The sequence below is a fragment of the Artemia franciscana genome, unplaced genomic scaffold, assembly GCF_032884065.1.
Source record: "Artemia franciscana unplaced genomic scaffold, ASM3288406v1 Scaffold_296, whole genome shotgun sequence".
In the NCBI taxonomy this organism is placed as follows: Eukaryota; Metazoa; Arthropoda; class Branchiopoda; order Anostraca; family Artemiidae; genus Artemia; species Artemia franciscana.
The window spans coordinates 369,522-390,344 of record NW_027063679.1 but is presented as its reverse complement, the minus strand read 5'-3'; the positions used below and the strand labels follow the sequence as shown (position 1 = coordinate 390,344).

General features: G+C 34.3%; 1 protein-coding gene across 6 annotated transcripts in view; it reads left to right on the top strand.

Annotated features, from left to right (window-relative positions):
* The first annotated feature begins 378 nt into the window (after positions 1-378).
* The window catches only part of LOC136043095 (longitudinals lacking protein, isoforms F/I/K/T-like), a 46,192-nt gene continuing 25,747 nt past the window's right edge, over positions 379-20,823 (top strand). For 2 of the 6 annotated variants that reach the window (XM_065728029.1, XM_065728034.1), the window contains exons 1-3: positions 383-526; positions 14,111-14,297; positions 19,494-20,070. In XM_065728029.1, coding sequence (XP_065584101.1) covers positions 14,127-14,297; positions 19,494-20,070 — 748 coding nt within the window. In that variant the 5' untranslated portion in view covers positions 383-526; positions 14,111-14,126. Of the gene's footprint in view, positions 546-5,350; positions 6,282-14,110; positions 14,298-19,493; positions 20,071-20,823 lie in introns of those variants that run through there. The other 4 variants (XM_065728031.1, XM_065728030.1, XM_065728033.1 and 1 more) reach the window with 4 other exon arrangements.

The window sequence follows — 20,823 nt, the reverse complement described above, 5'->3', positions numbered from 1 at the left end:
TGCTTTAGGGGAAATGGCGAGCAAGGGAGGGGATTGGTTTTTTTTTCCCAATCACTTTTGACTTTTAATTAGGGCACTAGCCTTTTCAATTTCCAATTGAAAAGCCCTTCGATACGAAGGGCCCTGGTCTAAAAAAAAAAAATAAATAAATAGAAAAGAAATAAATAATATTTTATGTCCATTTCGCTTTTTACATAAATTCCTGCGAACTCTCTTGATAATTTGATAGATTAGAAGACACGATTTTTGTTTTCTGCTCGTTTATGTTAGCTCGGACATTCTATGCATTGGTGTCAGGTGTCCAGCCCAAACTAAATAAACTGCCATCTAGGTCTTAATCAAACTACAAAATATAAGCGTCTCAGTAAAAGAAGGAATTTTAAACAACAATTCACATGTGCATTTAAATTGTGAAGTTATCTAGGAAGCTAAAGCTTCTGTTGATGTATTTTCATTCTTTATTTTACTATCTGGAACATTCTTAGATAAGACTTGAAGAAGGAGCTCTTTTAAGGAAAACATCAAAGTATTAGGCTTAGCTTTAGGTTGTTTAGCCTATTTTATGCTTCTTTTTATTTATTTATTAAATCCAAATGCAGTAAGCCTTATCAAGCATGTTGCACATTATATTCTTTATGACAACATAATACACAAGTACAATTCTATGAAAATAACACGCTATGAAAACGTAAATGTCATAGAAACAACTAATAGACCACAAAAAAATTACTTTTGAAAGACTGTACCCTTATAGTTGCAATTGTTTCCAATGGTAGTGCATTCCAAGTCTTCCACGCTTAGTTACATAAAGAGTTTTATCATAATCTTTTTGTGAGTGGGGCAGGTACTTTTTGTGTTGTTGTCAATAGGTACTACTTTATTCTGGGTAAATTTATGACAGTTCTTATAACTGATTCAACAATAAAGTGAACATACCACTTGATGGCCTTTTTTAAGTTCTTAAAAAAATAGCAGTTGCTTCTACCACAAATTCAAAATTTAGCATGTTTTAGCTTAACTTAATCAAAACTAACCTTATTATAAATAATTTTAGCACTGAGAAAATGTAGCATTGCTTTTTTTTAAACAACTAAGAAAAGATCACACTGACAAAATGGAGTATTATTTTGTGGAAAATAAGCAATAGCCTTGCTCATACTTTAATTGAAAATTTGTCATTTTTAAGAGCTCAAAAAGTGACTAAGTTTAAATTTGCAGTAGAAGTAATTATTACATTTGTAATGAACATAAAAAAAGGCATCAAGTGCTATTTTCACTTTATTGATAAATCAGTTATATGAACTGTCATAAATTTTTCAAAATTCATCATTTTTAAGAGCAAAAAGTACTTAAATTTGAATTTACAGTAGAAGCAACTATTATATTTGTAAAGAACATAAATAAAGGCATCAAGTGTTATATTCACTTTATTGGTAAGTCAATTATATGATCTTCCATAATGTTACTATATTCTGTGAAAGTGAAGAAGTGAGTTAGAGTAGTATTATCACTGTTCCTAATAATGCAGAATGTATTTATTAGGTCAGCTCTATCATGTCAGAACTGAAGACTAGGCAACTGTAGTCTCAGCATTCTCTGCTGGTATAGTAGATGTCTCAGATAAGGTATGAGGGTAAAGCTTTAGTTTTATCATAAGCTGTTTAGACTGGAAACTATGCTACAGCATAGTTTCTATTCTATAGCACTTAGAAATACTAATTCTAGAAGTGCATCCATTTCTGGTTGGTCCTCCTCCTCCTTGGGGCAAACTAAAAATGTACAAAGTGGACAGGGTTTTGAAACCAAGAGAAAAGTTGAGGTTGTACAAATTATATTTTAAACACTGATTCCAGTTATCACTGGTAATTTCAGTATAGTAGGAAGTCAAAAGATAAGTAAAAAACTCATGCATCTGCTAATGTTAATATCCAAGATTGTTCACTTTCAAGTTTAAACTAGCCAGCTCTATCTGAAAAAAACAAACATCTGATTTTGCCTACAGATAACATTACCTATAGAGCAAAGCAAATTAGTCCATGAGCCCTGCAGTCAGCAGGGCAAGGTCTGTATTATGATTGGTTGAATTGTTAGTTGATCAGAATGCAGACCTTGCCCTGCTGCCCACATGACCACACACTATTAAAACACTTGGTTTTTTACTTCTCCTTGCATTTTGTTATGTGAATAGTAAACCTGGCCTCAAAACACCTATTTTAAATGAAATTCTAGATGAAGGGGTGATGTCCCACTTTTTACTCCTAACATGGCTGTCCCTCCCAAACCAAGGCTCTGGGTGCATGCCTGACTGGGAAATCATGAAGTTGAATGGACAAAGTTTGAAGAGCATGCAAGACTGGTGCCTATCAGCTCACTAGCTGAAAAAAATGAGAAAAAAAGTTTGGCTACATCCTAATATGGATTGATGAAAAGGGTAGAGACATTTACAATACCTTAGAATTTTGAGAAAACAAGAAGGACAAAGTAAAGCCATGTCTGAAAAAAAAATAAGAGATCATTGTGCACTGAAAAAGAACAAAGTGTTTGCTTGATATATATTCCAAAACAGGAATCAGCAAAAGGAAGAGACATTAGATAGCTATATTACAGATCTAAAACTATTAGGAAAGCCATGTGAATACAGAGAAAGCAAAGAAATGATCAGAAATAAAATTGTATGGTATTTTGAACTCCAAAATACAAGAAAAACTCCTTGCTGAAGAAGATTCCTGAACACTAGAAAAGACTGTAAATATGTGTAAGATATAAGAAATGACCCAAGCCCAACTGAAAACATTTCGAGAAAAATCTGACAAAAATCAAACACAACTTAAACAAGAAATAAATGCAATCACAAGAAGAAATGTCAAAACAAGTGAAGCCAGCTCATCAGGAAATTGATTCTACAAACAAAGTAATAGGAACAGCAACTGCTTTGGCTGTGGACAAAATTTTACAAAATCCATGAATATATGCCCAGCAAAAGGTCAAACATGCACAAAGTGCAAAAACTTCAATCATTTTGCAAAAGTTTGTTGTAGTATAACAAAAAAAAGGGACCTATAGCTTTTCATTTCCAGTCAAATGACTCTCCTTTAAAATTTATATGACCTTCCCCCCTTCTGTAGAAATCTTATGTACCCCCCAGCACATCTTATCTTTGGGCTCTGGGGGTTTGTGTTGACTGAGAAGTTTTTACTGTCTGATCTTTGAACTATTTTGAAAAAAACCTATCTCAAAATTTTATTGGATACATTTGAGGAAAAGAGAGTGAGAGAAACAAAAGAGAGAGGGGTAAAACAATTAATGCAATCACTACAGCAGAAACTCCCATAAGCAATGAAGAAAACTTATTATACCAAATAACCAAAGAAGGAAACAGAGATGGAACATTGCTCCACTATTACTGAATGCACAGATAAGCCTTGAATTTAAAGTTGATACAGGAGCACAAATTAATGTCATTTCTGGCCATGCCTTGCTAAAAATGAATCCACTACCATAGATTCAGCTAACTGCACAAAACCTTACAAGATGTATAAATATTGTTGTGTAAAACCTGAAATGTAAGTTGTGTAAAACCTTACAATTTGTGCTCCCTATTGTGTAAATACAAGTCTAAAGTCCAAATGCACAAAATTTATGCAATAGAAAATATTGCCGTATCCATTCTAGGGTTGCAGACTTTGAAAGAAATGAACCAAATCAATATGATTCTGAACATAGAAAAGATACAGTTGAAAAGCTACTAAACAAATACCAAGATCATTCAATGGAATTGGACAAATGGAATGTACCTGTGAAATATTTCATAAAGATTGGACTATACCAACAGTACACCCAGCAAGAAAAGTCCCAATTGCTATGAGATATAAACTAAAAGAAGTAGAAAGACTAGAACAGCATGGTATCATACAGGAGGTTGCTCAACCAACAGAATGGGTAAATTCAATGGTAATGGTTGACAGAAATGTAGGATCATGTAGAGATCTAGTTGCCATAAATAAAGTAATATAAAGACATCACTACCTCATTCCTACTTTCAATGATGTGATAGCCAATTTCTTAGTAAGATCAATGCCACCTCTGGATATTGGTCAATGATTTTATCAGAAAAAAACTTCATATCTGACAACATTAGTACCATCTATGAACAATATAAATGGAAAAGACATCATTTTGGCCTCATATCATTTTTTTAACGATTAACAATCTTGGTAATGAATCACCTGATCCATCGAAGTTTGTGGATGACTTGTCATTGCTCAAAAAGTGCTGAAGACATGTTAAGAACAGTCCAATGGAAATTCTTGAAGATGCAAGTTAAGCAGCCCATTCAAAAATGAAAGTGAACTCCCATAAATCTCATATTATGATCTTTAGTTTTCTTAAATCAAGGGAGAGGAGCTGCATTAAAAAAAGAACCTGACATATCATGACAATAGATTTCGTGAAGCTGTATTAGTGAGCCAAATGCTTAAAAAAAAAAATTTGTAAAAAAAAAAAAAATTTTAAATTTTTATGGCACTTGGTATTAACCAAGTGACATATAGCAATCGCAAATTCTGTCAATATGTCTGTTTGTTGGTCTTTCAGTCTGTCTGTCCTGGTTTTGCTACTTTTGGCACTTCCAGGTAAGCTAGGACGATGAAATTTGGCAGGCGTATCAGGGACCAGACCAGATTAAATTAGAAATAGTCTTTTTTCCCGATTTGACCATCTGGGGGGGGGGAGTGGGGGCTGATTAACTCAGAAAAACAGAAAAATGAAGTATTTTTAACTTACAAATGGGGGATGGGATCTCAATGAACTTTGATGTTTGGAAGGATATTGTGTCTCAGAGCTCTTATTTTAAATTCCGACAAGATCCAGTGACATTGGGGGGAGTCTGAAAGGGGGAACCTAAAATCTTGGAAAACGCTTAGAGTGGAGGGATCAGGATGAAACTTGGTGTGAAAAATAAGCAAAAGTCCTAGATACGTGATTGACTTAACCGGAACGAATCTTCTCTGTTTGGAGGAGTTGAGGGGGAGGGTTAATTCTGAAAAATTAGAAAAAATGAGGTATTTTTAAGTTATGAAGGAGTGATTGGATCTTAATGAAATTTGAAGTTTGGAAGGATATCATGTCAAAGCTCTCATTTTAAATCCCAACTGGATCTGGCGACATTGGGGGAAATTGAGGGGGGGGGCATAAAATCTTGGAAAATGCTTAGAGAGGAGAGATCGGCATGAAACGTGGTGGGAAAAATAAGCAGAATTCCGAGATACGTGATTGACGTAACCGGAACGAATATGCTCAGTTTGGGGGGGGGGGGGGTTAATACTTAAAAATTAGAAAAAATGATGTATTTTTAACTTACAAAGCAGTGATCAGATCCTAATGAAATTTGATGTTTGGAAGCATATCGTTTCTCAGAGCTCTTATTTTAAATCCCGACTGGATCAGGTGACATTGGGGGGAATTGAGGGAGGGAACCTAAAATCTTGGAAAACGCTTAGAGTGGAGGGATCAGGGTGAAACTTGGTAGGAAAAATAAGCACAAGTCCTAGATACAGGAGTGACATAACCAGAACGGATCTGCTCTCTTTGGAGGAGTTGGGGAGGAGGGTTAATTATAAAAAAAAATAGAAAAAAGACGAATTTTTAACTTACCAAAGAGTGATCATATCCTAATGAAATTTCATATTTAGAAGGAACTGGAAACTCTGATGTCTTATTTTAAATCCTGACCGGATCCAGTGTCATTAGGGGGGGGATCTTTGAAAACGCTTAAAGTGGAGAGATCAAGATGAAACTTGGTGGAAAGAATAAGCACAAGTCCAAGATAGGTGACTGACATAACCGGACTGGATCCGCTCTCTTTGGTGGAGTTGGGGGAGGGGAGTAATTTGGAAAAATTAGAAAAAATGAGGTATTTGTAACTTATGAACGCACCAGATCCGGTGACATTTATGGGAGCTGGAGGGGGAAACAAGAATTCTTGGAAAACGCGAAAAACGATATATCTTACGAATGAGTGGTCGGATCTAAATGAATTTTGATATTTAGAAGGACCCCATTACTCAGAGCTCTTATTTTAAATCCCGACCGGCATTAAGCTTCTGATTTTTCCTTTTAGAGCAATCGATTGATTCTTAGAATTTTGCTAGAGCTCAGACCATATGAGTTCTTGGCTCTTGGCTCTTCTGACATCGTCACAAGTGCCATATGAGCTCTTAAATCTTATTCTTGAATACTTGAAATTAGTATTGACTTTCAATCTTGTGCTGAAGCACAATAAGGTAACACTAGATAAAGAACAATATCAGAAACCAGAAATGAAGTATTCTTGTTGCAAATTATTTCAGCTTGGTTATTGTCACTGGGGAAAATATTGACATTCTTTACACTGATAGAAAGGGTTCTATCTCTAAGCTTACTGGAAAGGGTATACAAATTTCAATTAAACTAGCTCTAAAATGACTCAATATAACAATATCATTAGCATATGCAATAAAAGACACATCTTGCCCCCAAGAGATAAAGGTTGTAGATTGTGAATAAAGACGCTCCATCAAACCTATAATAAAAATACAAAGGGATAAAGTTCCACCTTGTCCAACTCCATGACCACCAAAATTTGGATTAGAAAAAGAATCAGAAGCACGAATTCTTATTTTTATCTTCAATACCAAGATCCAAGACCTCTAACCACAGAAAGGGGAATCACACCAATTATTAGAGCTGAAAGAGTGATTGGATCTTAATGAAATTTGAAGTGTAGAAGGATATCATGTCAGAGCTCTTACTTTAAATCCCGACTGGATCTGGCGACATTGGGGGAAATTGAGGGGGGAACATAAAATCTTGGAAAATGCTTAGAGAGGAGGGATCGGGATGAAATGTGGTGGGAAAAATAAGCAGAAGTCTGAGATACGTGATTGACATAACCGGAACGATTCTGCTCAGTTTGAGGGGGGTTAATACTGAAAAATTAGAAAAAATGAGGTATTTTTAACTTACGAAGGAGTGATCCGATCCTAATGAAATTTGATGTTTGGAAGCATATCGTTTCTCAGAGCTCTTATTTTAAATCCCGACTGGATCAGGTGACATTGGGGGGAATTGAGGAGGGAACCTAAAATCTTGGAAAACGCTTAGAGTGGAGGGATCAGGGTGACACTTGGTAGGAAAAATAACCACAAGTCCTAAATACAGGAGTGACATAACCGGAACGGATCTGCTCTCTTTGGAGGAGTTGGGGGGAGGGTTAATTCTAATAAAAAATAGAAAAAAGACGTATTTTTAACTTACCATGAAGAGTGATCATATCTTAATGAAATTTCATATTTAGAAGGAACTGGAAACTCAGATGTCTTATTTTAAATCCTGACCGGATCCAGTGTCATTAGGGGGGGGGATCTTTGAAAACGCTTAAAGTGGAGAGATCAAGATGAAACTTGGTGGAAAGAATAAGCACAAGTCCAAGATAGGTGACTGTCATAACCGGACTGGCTCTCTTTGGTGGAGTTGGGGGAGGGGGAGTAATTTGGAAAAATTAGAAAAAGTGAGGTATTTGTAACTTATGAACGGGTGATCAGATCTTAATGAAATTTGATATCTAGAAGGATCTTGTGCTTTAGAGCTCTTGTAATAAATCCCAACCAGATCCGGTGACATTGATGGGAGCTTGGAGGGGGAAACCAGAATTCTAGGAAAACGCGAAAAACGAGATATCTTACGAATGAGTGGTTGGATCTTAATGAATTTTGATATTTAGAAGGACCCCATGACTCAGAGCTCTTAATACTTGAAATTAGTATTGACTTTCAGTCTTGCGCTGAAGCACAATAAGGTAACACTAGATAAAGAACAATATCAGAAACCAGAAATGAAGTATTCTTGTTGCAAATTAGTTCAGCTTGGTTATTGTCACTGGAAAATATTGACATTCTTTACACTGATAGAAAGGGTTCTATCTCTAAGCTTACTGGAAAGGGTATACAAATTTTAATTAAACTAGCTCTAAAATGACTCAATATAACAATATCATTAGCATATGCAATAAAAGACACATCTTGCCCCCAAGAGATAAAGGTTGTAGATTGTGAATAAAGACGCTCCATCAAACCTATAATAAAAATACAAATGGATAAAGTTCCACCTTGTCCAACTCCATGACCACCAAAATTTGGATTAGAAAAAGAATCAGAAGCACAAATTCTTATTTTTATCTTTAATACCAAGATCCAAGACCTCTAACCACAGAAAGGGGAATCCCACCAATTATTAGAGCTGAAAAAGTGGGTAAATGCGGAGTATTGTCAAACGCCCCTTTTATATCTGTTTAAAGTGTATTAAGTGGGGAGTCAGAAGACCTAGACTCATTAATAATTGTAACAGATGTTGAGTGGCCATGGTCATAGCCCATTCCTTTTTGAAGCCTGTTTGATTAAGGCCAACATCCAAATGTTTCAAAAGAACCTTTATACACAACTAAAAAACCTTGCCAACCTTGCCGTGGTTATTGGTCTATAAGAATCACAAAATTGGACATGTATTTTACTTGATCTTTGGTATATAAGTTACCACATCAACATTAAAAGATGAAGGAACATTATCAGACTTGAGGATAAGATTAAAAAAATCAAACAGAGACGAAGAAAAGAAGTGGGAGTCTATTTGACATGATTTGAGGGGATCCCTACTCTCATTTTTAATAGATTGTGGTTATAAATTAATGACACGCATCCGATAAAAAATCAAACAATATAAAATTATGAAAACTGAAAGTACTATTCAAAATTTAATCAACATGCAAAAGTTGTTTATGGTCATTAAAAGCATTTGAAAGGTAGCCAAAATGGGTTTTCCACACAAAAAGTTAAGGTCAATCTTTTTGGAGAGCTTCATTAATTCTTTTTGTTAGACATAGAGCTCTCTAAAGTTTCAGTTCTATTCACATCAACCTCAGACGAGGCAGCCATTAAAAAATATTATTGTGATGAAGAAACTCCAACTGGAAAATCATTTTCTACAATTTTGTTAAAACAAAAAGCTAATTTAGATTCATTGTAAGCATGTCCAAGAAACTGATTTGGCACCCAAAACGGCATTTCTTTCACCAGGCCACTCAAAAAGTTTCTGTGGCACCTTATTTTAAGCAATGTAATAACTGAAAATATATACAATTAAGCTCTGCAGAAATTGGAAGCAACATGTTCAGATTATCAATTTATTTAGACCCAAGCACCTACTAAACAAGCAAGCATAATCAAACAATAATAGTGCATGGACAAGCAAGGAATAAGCAATTACGATATAAACATAAGCACATCTAGTGACTAAATAAAATACTACATAGCACAACTGCAACATCTTTTTTCTTTTGCAGAATTTATTGATCTGTTTTGGTTTTACAAATCAATTCTTTGGGGTTTGATGACTAGTTGTCCCTAGCGAGTTCTGATATTTGCTATGTTGGGGATGGAAGCTGTTGGGACGCCTTTTTTCATGTTTATCATATGCAGCACAGTCATCTGTAGTTGTATTATCCAAATAGTCACTTAGCTTGTCTGTATTTGATTGGTAGGAATTTTCCACACGTTTTGGGAGATTGATTCTATTACGTTGGATAATTGAACCGTCTTCATTCTTCACAAGATATGATCTAGGCGAGTGGCTAAAATCAACAACTCTCCCATTAGTTCATCTAGCATCAGGAGTCTTTTGAATGGTTACTTCAGTACCTATTTTGAATTGAGGTAGGGGTTTAGTTGTACGACCGTAATAAGATAGTCGGTCTTGTTCAATTACTCGTTTTTGTTCAAAATCTGTATGATTGATGATTTTCTTTTGTAACTGATTTGAGGTTACAAGGATTATCGACCGTCATTGCTGGTTCATCAATAATTCTGCAGTTGCTGTGAAGCCATCAATGGGAGTATTTCTGTATTCCAATGTAAATGTCTTGTTTTCCAAGTTTTGTGTTTGCCATAGTCCATTTGCAGGTTTGCACACATTTTTCAACAAGTCCATTGGATTTGGGATAACATAGGCTAGAGGTTTTGTCCTGGATTGCCCACTTTTCGGTAATTTTTTTTTTAATTCAGAAGCACTGAATTGAGGACCATCGTCGGTGGTTAGTACTGATTAAGCTTGTGATTAAGGTGGTTAGTACCTACTATGTGATCCAAAGGTAATGATGGGATTTCTGAGCTAATCATTGGTTCTTTTTTATTGGGATTCATTGTTTGTATGCAAACTTTGCAGTTCTGTATCAATTTTTCTATGTCTTTATTCATTCCAGGCCAAAAAATGATCATTCTTGCTCTTTGCTTAGTTTTATATACAATGAAGTGGGACAAATGGAATTTATGCAGGGTGTCTTGCTTAAGTTTCTCAGGGATAATAATTCGTTCATTTTCGAAAATAATGTTTTCCTTGGTCGAAAGTTCCCTTCTAACATTCCAAAATGGTAAGATTGATGTATGACATTGTTTCCTTTCTAATGCCCATCCTTCAGAGATGGTTGCTTTTAGCTGTTGGAGAGTAGGACCTATTAAGGTTTCATATTTGATTTGTTGTAGTCTTTCTGGTGCTGCTGAGATGGTTTGAATAGTTGAGTGTGGATATATACTTCCATATCTTCATATAGTTTTTGACTCATATCTGGTAGGTGCAGTCTTGATGGGATATTGGCAATGGGAATGTCTTTGCCCGGTCTACAATGGATTCTTAGATCGTATGGCTGAATGTATATCATCAAGCGTTGGATTCTTGGAGGTGCTTTGTGTAGATGCTTTGTTAGAATATTTTCAAGTAAACGGTGATAGGTGATTATATCTATCCTCTAGCCATAGATATAATGGTGAAAATGTTTCATTCCAAGCATAATTGCAAACAATTCGTTCTCGAGCTGTTAATAATATTGTTCTGATTTGTTTAGAGTCCTCAAAGCCTACCCAAATGTATTTCCCTCCAATGAGATTCTTCCCATGGTCCATGTTTAGAGGTGTCAACTTCAGAATAGATTATATCACTGGTTTCATTAAAGTATGCAAGATTTAATATGATAGAGTCTGTTCAATTACTTTCATGTTTGTTTATTGGTGTTGCTCCCAAACGAATATTTCATCTTTTAGTAGCTCTCAAAGGGTGATTTTTGTAGCAAGATTGGGTATATATCTTGAAAGGAAGTTTACCATTCCGAGCGGAGTTTGTAATTATTCTTTGGTTGAGGGTGATGACATTTCAGTAACAGCTCATACTTTTTGGGGGTCAAGTTGTTTTCCAGTGTTGCTGATTATATGTCCAAAACAGCACACAGAATTAACTGCAAATTCACATTTGCTTCTGTTAAACGTATTCTTTTATTAAACGGTATCTATTGTCATTATATATTAGGTTCTCTTTTTAATGCAGCTGCCCTCCCTTATGTTCTCTATCCTGTCCTTCTTTTTCGGGACTTTAAAATCTGTGATTTGTCTTCAATTCATGTTTGCTATATTAAATATTATATATTTTAAATGGTTTTCCACTTTGGTTTAGTAACACTTAATTAGTTTTAGGATTTAAAATTAAGGAACCATTGGCATTAGCTAGAACTAAGAGGGATGATTTTTATCATAGGTCTGAAAATTTCACTCTTTATGTACAACCTTTTCTCATTTTTTCCAGACTTCAACTAATGGTTGATATTTTGTTGTTGTTTTTTTCTTACATATTTTATTTTGTTTTGCTATTAAGCCTATATTAAATCAATGCTTTGTTTCGTTTGTTGAAGTATTTGGTTTTTCTTTTGCAGTTTTATTTGTGTATTTTACATACTCCTCGATTTTGAGGGGAACAAATAAATAGGTAAATAAAGAAAATATGTTGTTATGTGTGGCAGAAAAAATGCTATCTTCAAATGGTTGTTTAAAATTTTCTAATAAAAATAATCATTTTAGTAGTTTATCTTCAGCTGTATCAGCCTGTATTACTATGAGCCAGCATATCTTTAACACTTTTGTAACAGTTGTCGTTTGACCCTGCATGTTTGTTGTTGGTGTAATTGAATGGAGCTTCCAGAATTTCTTCTTTATGCTCCAGGATCTTTTATCTGTTTTATCATCAACCTAGAAAAACCAAAAAAAAAAAAAATATCTTCACAATCATGCTTTGTCGTACTGATTAATCTACTACACACAAACTAACAATTAGTCTAATACCCTGTCAAAAATCATAAAATATCAACTATTCCAATTATAAATACAATATTTAAAATAGTCAAAAATTCAGAAAGTGTACAAAGCCAAAAATGTTACAACTAATAAAATCATTGCACTTCCTACATAAAGAGGGATGTCCTACCGTCCTTAGGAAATCCCTCATTGTAGTGGCGTCAAAAATTACCAAAAAATAAATTTAAAAAAACAACAATCAATGCACTTTCATCATATATATAACAAAAAAAAATACCAAATTTGAAATATAATTTAATTCAACAGACTGACAGATTGCTTTCATTAACAAACATATATAAAAATAAGTGGTAAATCCAATACCAACAAAAAATGAAAATAAAACTTAAATATATACCCCCCAGCAAATAAAAAGTAAACTAGATTATATATATTTTGACTATTCAACCATAAAAAAATAAAATAATACAAAATCCAATAAATCATTCTTAATTACACAGTTTTATATTTACAATTTTAATTTGCAATTATTTAACAGGGGAGGAAGAATCGGACAGTTTTTACAATACAATTCATGCATTGCCATACACCCACATATACTACACTATTCATTATTTTACAAAACATCAATTAGGCCAGTATCCTTTACATATTGTCCTAAATACTTAACTGTCTCTCTTTGTTTATTCTTTGCAACCTTTCCTATCAGTTCTTTTATTCTGAACTGAATACCACTCTTTTCTACTTGTTCCTTTGGTCGTGACCTAGCATTCTCATACTTTTTGCATTCCATAATTATATGTTGTAAATTTGCCTCCACTCCACAGACATTGCAGTCAGATGAGTCTGTCATATTCTATCTTTTCAGCATTTTTTTTTCGTCTTTGCATGCCCTGTCCTCATTCTGAATGCATTATGTCTGCAACTTTTTTTTCTGGATGCTTCATTTCATGATTAATGTATCTGTATTCGATGATTTCTAGGTAAATGTTCAGTGATCTTTTCCTGAATTCCTCCAGTTCAGCTTCTTTTAGCTTCTTAGCTATCTTTATTGCGGTTTGGATATGAGGTAAAGGTGGATTTTCCATTGTTTCTTTCTTAGTAGCATCCTTAGCCATTTGGCCTGCTCTTTCATTTCCTGTTACGCCTACATGGGCTGGGATCCACATCAACGAGACACAGCTTCCTGTCTCCTCAATCATTCTTATATTTTGGACAATATCCCTTGCCATTGTTGGGGCTTGCTCGTGGGCTACTTTGAGGTACTCTAGGTAAGATAAGGAGTCTGGACATACTAGGTATTTTCCTTCTTTTCGACTCTGCATGACCAATTTGAAATATGTTGGGCAGAAAAATGGCTAACTTCAAATGGCTGCTTAAAATTTTCAAATCAAGAAAAATTGATTTTATGTAGCTTATCTTCAGCTGTGTCAGCCAGCATATTTTCAAGGATTATATAAAAGCAGTCATTTAACTCTATATAACCAATTTAAAATAAAATTCCATGTTGGACTGAACAGATGTCATCTTCAAATGACTGCTTGAAATTTTCAAATAAAAAAAATGATTTTATGTAGCTTATCTTCAGCTGTATCAGCCAGCATATCTTCAAGGATTAAATATAAGCAGTCAATTAACTCTACATAATCAGTTTAAAATAAATTGCTATGTTCGACTGAACAGATGTTATCTTCAAATGGCTGTTTAAAATTTTCAAATCAAGAAAAAATGATCTCATGTAGCATAGCCTGTTACAAAATCAGTATCCTTGGCAAATGTTTATTTTAATGACCTATCCTATGGCTATTTGATAAGACAAAGTCAGCATCTTGCATGAGGTTGCTGATTTTCTAATTTGATATAGGAAGGTATTTTCTTTTTTTGTATGTTTGTATGTTTTGTAATTTAAGTTAAAGTTTTTTTTCTAAACGGTTTTTTTTTTATAGTATCTAGAGACGAGACATGAACAGTCAGGAATTTTGTTTGAAATGGGACATGCATCATAGGACATTAATATCAATCTTTGAGGAACTGTTGGTAAATGAAACATTTGTTGATGTGACATTAGTAGCTGAAGGCAAAAGTATTCGAGTTCATAAAGTCGTTCTGGCTGCTTGTAGTGCATATTTCTACGTAAGTGTATATATTTGCACTATGTATCTACACGTATTGAAAAAGCATATGAAAAATCTGCTGAAATCTGAAAGATGTCAAGCTGAAATTCAACTAAAATTTTAAAAAACGAATTTTGGCACCATTAGATAATCAAAAGGATCATATTCTTGTGCTAATTTCAAATATATAAGTTTCATCAAGTTTAGTCTTTCCCATCAAAAGTTACAAGCCTGAGAAAATTTGCATTATTTTCGAAAAAAAGGGGAGACCCCCTAAAAGTCATAGAATCTTAATGAAAAAAATCACACCATCAGATTCAGCGTATCAGAGAATTCCTCTGTAGAGGTTCCAAGCTCCTATCTGCAAAAATTTAGAATGTTGTATTTTATGCCAGAAAAAAGATCAAGCATGCGTGTTTATTTGTTGTTGTTTTTTTTGGGGGGGGGAGGGTATATTTTCAGTGATGAATGTATTGACCCAGTGGCCTTACAATATCGTGAGGGTGCTCATTTGAATGGAAATTAAAAGTTCTAATGTGCCAAAAAATTTATGGCAACTAGGCCCCCTCCCACGCTCATTTTTTCCCTAAATCACCCAATCAAAATTTTGAGATAGCCATTTTGTTCAGCATAGGCAAAAAATCTAGTAACCGTTTTTGTCAGGATGACTTAATCTTCCACAGTCCTCTGAGGAAGAGCTGTAAGTTATGAACTTTGCCCATTGTTTACATATAGTATTGGTAATTGAGAAGTATACAGACGTTTTCGGGAAGAATCTTTTTTCTGGTGGGGAGCGTTAGGGGGAAGGGGTTGCGAGGGAAGATTTTTTAAGGAGAAATTTTTCATGGGGGGAGAGAATTTTTCTTGAAGAGGGTGCCGGATTTCCCAGCATTGTTTAAAAAGCGACCAGAAATAAATTAAAAAAAAACAGTTTTTCAACTTAAAGCTTCAACTTAACCTTGCTCTTTACGCTCCAGGTTTTTTAGCACTTTCAATGGAGCTATTTATTCTAATTAAACAGCCTTTGTGACCCAAGTGTAATTCTTAAAGAATTGGAACAAAATTCTAACTTTAGCCTAAAGAGAGAGGTTTTGACGAGGGGGCGAACTCCCTCATAGACGTAATATTTTCTGCTCGTTTTTAGTTTTAACGTTGATCCTTACTTTCAGTTGATTTTCTTTTTAATTTAATTCCGGGCCAAAACTCAGTCTTCTCTTATGTTTCTTCTTCTTCTTTTATACTTTAGATCTCCTTCCTTTTCTACCATCCTTTGAGGGGGGGAGGTAGAGACTTAACAAAAGTAAGCTCTAGAGCACCACCACTGTAACTATAAGCAGAAAATAGATTGCTGAATGGAAATCCTAATTATTAGAAATTGATTCCTAAACGTCACAAGCTTTCGGAGTTTACATAATTATTAAAAAACTAATTACTACTTTCTTGCTTCTAGATTTCTTATCTATAAAACGAAAGTTTAGACACCAAAAGAATGAAAAAATCACTAAAAGAAAGCAAAATCTGCAGGGATAAAGACATTATAAGACTTTACATGAAATGCTTGAGACGGTAGTGGCAGACGTGATCAACCGCTACAATTTAAACCAAAGTCGCCCTCCCCCTTCTGGTTTTATGAAATTTAAGTTTTTAATATAATTCTTTACTTATCTCTGAAAAATGGTAATAGGTAGTTCTTTTAAAAATCAGTTTTTAGTAAGAACCAACAAGAGAATTTACCTTTTTAGAGGCTCTAGTGTTGAATGAATGATTTATTTTATATCCAATAAAAAAAAGGCGTTAAAATGGAGTGATGAACAAATAAAAAAATGAATACACTAGAAAAATAAATCCAACAGAAAAACAAATACACTAGAAAAATAAATACACCAGAAAAACAAATACATTAGAAATATAAATACATTTTTACCTCACAAAAAAGCATTTAATAAACCATTTTCATTATCTAGACTGTTCATAAATCAAGACGAGCGTTCTGCAATAACAACGAGGGGTTGCATTACAACCAAACTAGACTTCTTGTTTTTTTAGTATGAATGAATGAATTATTAATAACACTGGCAGTGCTAATCATACAACTCAATAGCAAATTTTTGAGATTTTCAACGATCAATGAACAACGAACAATGAACAAACGAACAATGAATATAAAAGTCTATAGGAAGTCTGTCATTAGTGAGAGTTGAGCCCATGGCTCTTCTTAACAAGATAATTCATTCTTTATCAAGCAGAAGACTGAGTGACAAGTACAGAAAGAAAATAGGCATTGAAAAGCCTATTGAAAAAACAGGACAAAGGTGTTGCCATGCAACAGTGGAAATGTTTATTTATAACTCTTGTTAAAAACAGTTAACAAGTTCAGATTTGCAAAAGATCATATTTAGCTGCTACTGCAAAGTGTTTACAGTATTGTCTTGGACCATAACCAAATACTCCTCCGTTCATCAGCTTTGTTTACTGTGGACTTAATACTTTTGTTTTAACATCAATGGAGAAAATCTCACCATTGCAGAACATTAAGTTGTTTTTTTTTCAAAAGATAAATTTTTTCTTTCTTTGTCCGAATGGAAGATTTTTCTTTTCGTTTGTATTATTAAGCAGAAAAAACTGCCAGCCCTACTTCTAAAATACTTTTTGTTTTAAAAAAATTGTAGAATTATTTTAAAAAAATGAAATAAATTTGAAATACAAGATAAAAAAAAATTAAAAAGTGATAACACCTTCGTTCTAGTTAGTAAGAGAGCAAGCATTTGACCCCCTCCCTGTCAATAGTACGTTAGTTATGGTGGATCAGCTGGAGTCTACTTTAAACTTGGCCTTGGTGTACACAGGATGGACCTTTTTTTTTGATGAGAGGGGGTCAGAGGGTGTTTATTTGGGAATTTTTTCTGATAAAACATTTTTTGCCATTTATTCTTTTTTATTTTTTCAATTTCCTTGGTCTTTTGCTTTTTAGGTGTCTTTTCTTTGTCTGTTGTTCCATTTACTTCTTCTCTCTTTTCTTCCTTATATTGTAAGTTCTTTCATTGAACAGGTTGCACTTCATGAAATATGTAGAGGAGAAATTTGACGAGTGTGTGCGTTTTTTTTTTGGTTTTTTTTTTTGTCTTGATTTTTTATTATAAACAGAATTCCCGAAACATTGTCTCTTGACTGAAGTTACAGGTATAATTTTATTATAATAACAATCAGCGATGGGGTACATAACTGAAAAAGCAAAAAGAAACATTCAGTATAATATTTTCTTTTTCAATAGACAAGCTTGAGCTTTCAAACCTGCAATTATGAGCTAGGGGCAGCTTTAGCTGACTTCATTTCAGTTAGATTCAGGCACCTATTCTTTATACTAGCCAAATTCTCCCTGCACAAAAGGCTGTCTTAAGAATATTAAAACAAGTCTGTTCACATTTTGTTTTTTGCATTAAAATATTTATTATTAAAAATACGTAAACGGTAAAAACACGAATAAAAAAAAAGAACTGAGAAGAACACAAACAAAACACAAAATACATATAAACAAAACACAGACACGGCTGGCGCAAAGTGCTTTACATTCTGCACCTCAAAGGAATTCCACTTCCTAACTTTGGCAGCCAGATGTGTTACTCATTGCAGTAATTTCGGGAATAATCTGCGTCTTGACTTATTTAAATAATCCACGTTTTCAATATCTACTCCCAGTCCCTTATTGCTCACCAAAGCCCCGTTTACCTTGATCAAAAGCAAAAAAAAATTCGGTTCTAAATCCTATCAATGAACTGAAGAATATGCCAGCGTTACATTGAAATCTTAAATAATTGAAAATTGTCCTCTTATCTTATAATGTGTCAATTTGTTTGTGTTTTTAAATGACAGGCCAGTTGAGAACATCGTTATATGTTTTTATAATGTACCTGACAAAAAAGGACAATGTTTTTATAATTTTATATGTTTGTGATGTACCTGACAAAAAATATGAAGTACCGACATAATTGTACCATGATGTGTTTTTATATTGTACCTGACAAAAAACGACAAATTTGGCAATTTAATTTTATGAAATTTTGTTTGTAAATAATCTATCATTAATTCATTTACACATAAACTAAACATATTCATACAACTGCAAAAAGAAAAATATCTTTAGGCAACAAATTACAGAAAGACACTAAACAAGGTATTAGTCGAATCCACGAATCATTTATATCACGACTTTCGGTCCATGATGGCTCTGATCAGACTTGTGATCCCATACAGAAAAGCTGGGGTACTAGTTTCTAGCACACAGAGGCAGTTCAAGCAAAAACGTGGCGTATTAGAAAAAGAGTGGTTGTAACATCATCTTATCAAAGATAGTGATTACATTCCAAAAAGACTACAAAGCAAGCAAATGAAGCACAGTAAATACATAGTACATCTTTGGTTTATGTTTCTTTGGTATCGAGTATTACACAGGACAAGCATATCACATGTCTTAAAGAGCTTTGAATCTACAGTTTCTAACAAAAGCCATTGGGCCTTTAATTGCTCCTTATAGGAATTTCTAAGTAATTGATGTTTTATGATAATAGTACTAAATGGCCATGTAGACGAAAGCTATCTGGTGAGGCCTGATAGCGTGGTTTGTCAATTGGAACAAGCTCGCTCTTCTCATTATTAAATCTCAATACAGTCATCGGGTACTCTACGTGTAAAATTTTCTTCTACATCAGCGACAGTCTGGCTTGCATTGAATATATCTTCAGGATACTTTGGGAATGGCAGGTCAAGGCTTTTGTAAATAAATCCTGCATGAACTGGCTTTTTAACCTCCGGCATATGGATGCTGTATAGTGGAGATACAGGCACACAGTATAACACCTTTACTAACGTTTGTCTTTTTTTTACAGCCAATATGTTTTTCTTCCCAAAAAAGTTTGGGTTTTAACCTTTATTGGTTTGGTTGTAACAACCTCGTTTTTCTCTTCTTCTGTCTGTTTAATCAACTCTACACTGTGCGTTTTTGCTCTCTTAGTACCGTTAAAAATAACGAAAACGTAAGTGCAGTGCATTAAAAATTTAGATATATTGCAGAGCTGCAAATATAGAAACTGTATAATACAAAAAGTACAAGTATGGAATAGCAGGGAAAATTCTAGGAATCGCAGAAATTTCAAAGATATCGAATACAAAAATCTAGAAATTGATAAGCATGCAAGATTAATTCTGAGTTCTGTTTCAGGATATAGTTCACCTGCATCAAAACCATTCTTTAGCTATATTCTTAAAAGATGTAAAATACAGTGAGCTTCAAGTTTTAGTTGACTATATGTATCGTGGAGAAATACAAGTTGCTCAGGGTTCGCTACCGTCCTTAATTCAAACTGCCCAGTATTTGAAGATACGAGGTCTGGCTAAAACAGAAGAAATTGAAAGTAAAAATCAGCCAATAGAATCTGATTTGCTCCCACATGGGAAAAAACGCTCTGGCACTTCTGCTCGTTACTGCCAAAAGAAGAAGAAGGTTATACAATCGTCAACCCACGAACCTTCTATACAGCTTGACACTGAAGTGGATAGCTTACGTACTCTACCAGTACCTGTTATTGAGAATTCTGAATTAGACTCGTGTACAGCACCGTCAAGTAGCTCTTGTGAATCAGATCTCAAGATGAATTATATGGGACTGCCTACAATGTTCGAAGAATGTGGGAGTAGTATGCAATCACTAGGTCCGAGGAAACTAGAAGATAGTGGGGAGGATAGAGATCATAGACAAGAAGGTTTAAGTGAAAGTGACGGAACAGTGCTTGGATATGGTATGAATTTTATTAACTTATTTTTAAAATCAATTAAATTTCATTAAATCAGAAGGTTGAAAGATTACTAAAAATCGTCCTTGTTGGACGACCGTCTAGGGCCAAGTGAAAAGCTAGTCGTCCCCAAACGCAGGGGCGTAATTTGCTATGGGAGAGGGAAGCTGCCCCTATCAGATATTGGTTTGACCCCTTCCAGACCCCCGTTTGCCCCATCCCCCAGATGCAATTTAGTTTCTTCCAAAATCTTGTCAAAACTAATATAAAACTGCATAAGTCAAGCATCAATAGAAACAGATTAGTTTTTTGTATATATTTATAAATTAGTTTGTATAAATTACCTATATATAATACTATAAAGTACCTTTATGGTACGTTTTAAGTACTAAATAGCACCTTTATTGTACCAAACGGCTAATTGTTTAGTTTTTACTGTCAATTTCACTTGATTTGGAAAAATTGGCTCAAACTTTGTCCCCTCCCCCAGGATCAGAGGCGCCATTTGGGCGTAATCTTGGGGTGGGCATGAACTCCATCTGCCCCCCCCCCCCCGATTCACTTCGTGTCACGTAAGAAAAATGCGGGTTTTAGCAGCACATAGGTCAAATATTCTAAGTAAAAACGCATTTTCAGCACCCGTGTGTTGCTTGGAAATGTACTGTAACCGAAGGTGAAACTCAGCCACACTGACCTCTAAGATTAATTATAACAACGAAGAATACAATCAACGAGGTTAACTGATTAAACTGAAAGTGG